At 38.1% G+C, this 3,725-nt stretch overlaps 1 protein-coding gene across 3 annotated transcripts in view; it reads left to right on the forward strand.

Annotated features, from left to right (window-relative positions):
- GDAP2 (ganglioside induced differentiation associated protein 2) overlaps positions 1 to 3,490 on the forward strand; it is a 22,334-nt gene extending 18,844 nt beyond the window's left edge. For 2 of the 3 annotated variants that reach the window (XM_010718726.3, XM_010718742.3), the window contains 2 exons: positions 1,719 to 1,862; positions 2,730 to 3,490. In XM_010718726.3, coding sequence (XP_010717028.1) covers positions 1,719 to 1,862; positions 2,730 to 2,777 — 192 coding nt within the window. In that variant the 3' untranslated portion in view covers positions 2,778 to 3,490. Of the gene's footprint in view, positions 1 to 1,718; positions 1,863 to 2,729 lie in introns of those variants that run through there. The other variant, XM_010718734.2, reaches the window with a different exon arrangement.
- Positions 3,491 to 3,725: the final 235 nt, after the last annotated feature.

Consider the following 3,725-nt stretch of genomic DNA (forward strand, 5'->3'; position numbering starts at 1 on the left):
TTCTCCCTTTGAGAAAAGCAATGGAACTCGGCAGATCTACAGGACAAGCAGATAGTTGGCAGAAAGCAGGAAGGATGAGAAAGAGAACTCTCTGACTTGCTGGAAATTTAATTGGTTTGTACCCAATTCTAGCAGCACAACTGGAGATAAAAGGATATGTCAGTGTCATCCTGACAAGCCTTTTCTTCAACTGAAAGGCAAGAAGGATTGCTGCTGACTGTTGCAGAGACAGTCTGCTTATGAAATATGATAAAGGATATGCAGCCGAAAGTCCTGGTGGAGACGGTGACTGCTAAAAAGCTGTATTGAATCCTGGAACAATGAGTGGCTGCTGTCTTTTACAGTTGCAGTGTTTATTTCTGTGCTAAGAGATAAGAGAGACTTGGAAATTCACATATCACTAGAAAACAAGCATTGTTCTGAATGTACTTACGTACTTTATGGTGCCAAGTAAGATTGTTTGGTTTCTAGATATGAAACTGTTTTAAATTACATATATTCCAAGGCTGACTGCTTATCTATAACACATGGCTTTAAGTATGCAGGGTTTAGCAGTTTCTCAAAAACACAAAGAAGTAGAAGCAGGATATTCCCTACACAGTCAATTTTTGTAGGTTAATTCTGCCTTTTGCGTTTGCTTTGATGTGAGCATTTTTATGGTCTGTGAGGAACTCAATTCTCTTGTAGTGGTTTTGGAAAGTAACAATTTTTACTATGAAATCACACAACTGGCCACAGTAACAAATGTCACTTATCTAACTAGAAGGGTTCCTAACTTGCGTTATGAGAAGTTTTCCTTCATTCATGAAGGGAAAATGGATTGGATGAATTTCCAGGTTTTTTTTTTTTTTGGGGGGGGGGTATTTTGTTGTTTCGTTTTTAGGTTATCACAATTGTTGCTGAGTGACAGCTTGTGTTAAGATAACTTGAAATACTATACACTTTATTCTTGTACATAAAAGTTATTGCTCTAGCTGTCTACATGTGAATAAAGGGCTTTTTGGGGCATCTTTTTTGTGAATTCTCTCACCTCTCCATTCATCCCAACAAAGCTTTCTAGAATCTAGTGTGTTATGAGTGAAGCATTAGTAGGTGGATATTGAATAACCTCACCCAGAGAAATTGTTTACATAAGTTTAGTAACTTGACTGTGATTTTAGAATGTTTTAAAATTGAAACACACGAATTAATATTCATAATCCTCATCTTCATTTTCATTATGAGCACTTTTTCTTGTTTTTTTCTGTAGTGGTCGTAAAAGCCATTTCTGGAGGTCAGAAATGTACATTAAGGTTGTTGCAGACTACTTGCAGCTTTTTCCACGAGATCCTTTTTCTTGTAATAAAACTTTCCTATTGTAATAAGTTTCTCCTAAGGTTATGACCCAACTGAGAGACAGCATATTTTATCTGTTCTATGCTGTTTTTTCTGGAAGAAAAAAAAAAAAGAGTTGATACTTTTAACCCTGTGGTTTTCTACAGTAGAAAATAGGGAACTTAAGTTGGCAGCTAGGGAAGAGCTGGTATGGAGTTGGACACACTAGCTTTAAAGCTCTAAAGCTTGCTAGGAAACAGCGGTGTGTACTGTTTGACCTTGTGTTATTGCAATTATATCAGTGCCTCAGTTTTAGCTCAAGCCTATTTTTGAATATTATGTTGAATGGTAAGGCTTTGAAACAGCACCATCTTAATTAGTTTTTGTTTGGGGTTTATCTTCAGGTCTCAACATGGTTTTTCACTACCTTTACTGTCTCAGGGCTAAAGGACAAGATCCACTATGTGGAAAGCCTTCAGCAGTTATTCACAGCCATACCTCCAGAACAGATTGATCTCCCTCCTTTTGTTCTTGAGTATGATGCCAGGGTGAGTGATTTCATGTGGCAAGTATCTGTCTGTGCTCCCAAGTGTACTTATTGTGTATCTCTTGTTCTGGTCAGCAAAAGCTTTTAAAGACTTGATTTCTACATCTTAAGAATGAGGAAAGCAAAGAGAGAGTCTAATTGTTCTGTATTTTGTATGTAATCCAAGGAGTGGGCTTGACCAAGAAGCAGACTTTGTTCCCAGTAGTTTCAGCCTCTTGTGTGCATGAGAGAGACTATATTTCTTCAGCCAAGAACTGTAGCTTAACATGTTAAGAGCCTGTCTACAATATATATAACTTGTCATGCATATACTATGTAATTTACACCTGTTTAAAATAAAAAAAAACTGTGTTTTTTTTCTTCCCTATGCTATGTATCAAGTACATGGCAGGAGTGAGTGGGGAAGCAGCAAAGAAAAGTGGAAATCAAGTAGGGAACCTTGCCACAGCATTGGTTCTTCCTCCTTTTTTCCCCATCCCAGGTCTCTACCCAAATGGTGGAATGAATATGATTTCCACTGCCCAAGTCAATTCAAACAGGTTGTGTTCTAACTACAAAGCAACAGACAGAGCTGCATAGGCAACTTTGTCTTGAACTGAATAACTTGCTCTCCTGGCATTTGTGGCTTCCTTGCATCATAGTTGTGGCTGAATTTTTGACTTGTTGTTTGTTTAAAACAAAGGCAAAACCAAGGCCTGTTTTTTCCTGATCACTGAAACAGTCCTGTCCTGGGTGAGTTGTGGTCACTGTACTTATGGAAGAAGCAGTCAGGAGTACCTGTTTGTTTTTGTCTCTGTATTAGCATCCATTACACTAAGGTGTGTTGGAGAAGGTTTTTGTTCAACTATTTATTCTATTCTCATTTCAGGAAAATGGGCCTTACTATTCCTCGTATCCTCCATCCCCTGACTTGTGATCTGCAGTCCTGCAATGCTGTTGGTTTCCCATGGATCCAATGACCTGATGTCTGCCAAAACCTGTGCATTTGCCCACAGAATTCAGAGAGAGGGTTTTCCTTCCCCAGCTCTGGTATTTTTTTACTGATGAGATATTTTCAAGCACTCAAGCAATCAGAACACTTTATGCCACTGTGAACTGTACAACTATTTCAAATATATTTATCCAATGGAAAAGTTGACTTTTTGGGGGGATCAGTACTTTATTTTCTTCTTTTTTGAAGCCGTTGCGTTTATTCCTGAACAGACTTTCTCTTTTCAGGGAGATCCATCAAAAACATTTGATTGTGTTTATAACTATTATAGTTTTCCACATCCATTTGTAATACCTGTTTTTGACTGGTTTGTACAAATATTGTGCAGTACCAGCCTGACATGTTGCTCATTATATGGTTTCTATGCTTTCATGTCTGGTCACTTTCCCTATTGGTTAGTGATGATTACTTTGGTTTTGATGCAGCAAAAGTACCTGAAATTGGGAATACCGTGTTTGCAGGCTGAACAGAACACTGCAGCCAAGCAAAGATTACTGCAGCACTTAGTACCATAAATGCTGACTGAGCTAGGAGCCTGATACAGTCCCAGTCCATCTTCAGTGAATGATGTGACATGTCAGGATGCCACTACCCTCCCAGCAAGAATAAAGTTGAAAAGCATTTACACTTCCTTTATACTCTTCTAGAGTTCTTCATGTCTGCTTTGAAATGCCAGATGTGTTTCTATGATAAATGAACAGCATCTTTCTGAATTGGTGGAGAGGCCAAGTGGTTTCTTAGAGATATCAGTGTCCCTTTTACTTCTTGATATGCTGTTTTACATATTATACTGTATGACATCTACTGATTTTGACAGACACAGTATACAAGAGTGCAGCAGTGATTATTTATGGAATTGGATATTAAAAGTCT

The sequence above is a fragment of the Meleagris gallopavo genome, chromosome 1 (assembly GCF_000146605.3).
Source record: "Meleagris gallopavo isolate NT-WF06-2002-E0010 breed Aviagen turkey brand Nicholas breeding stock chromosome 1, Turkey_5.1, whole genome shotgun sequence".
NCBI lineage: Eukaryota > Metazoa > Chordata > Aves > Galliformes > Phasianidae > Meleagris > Meleagris gallopavo.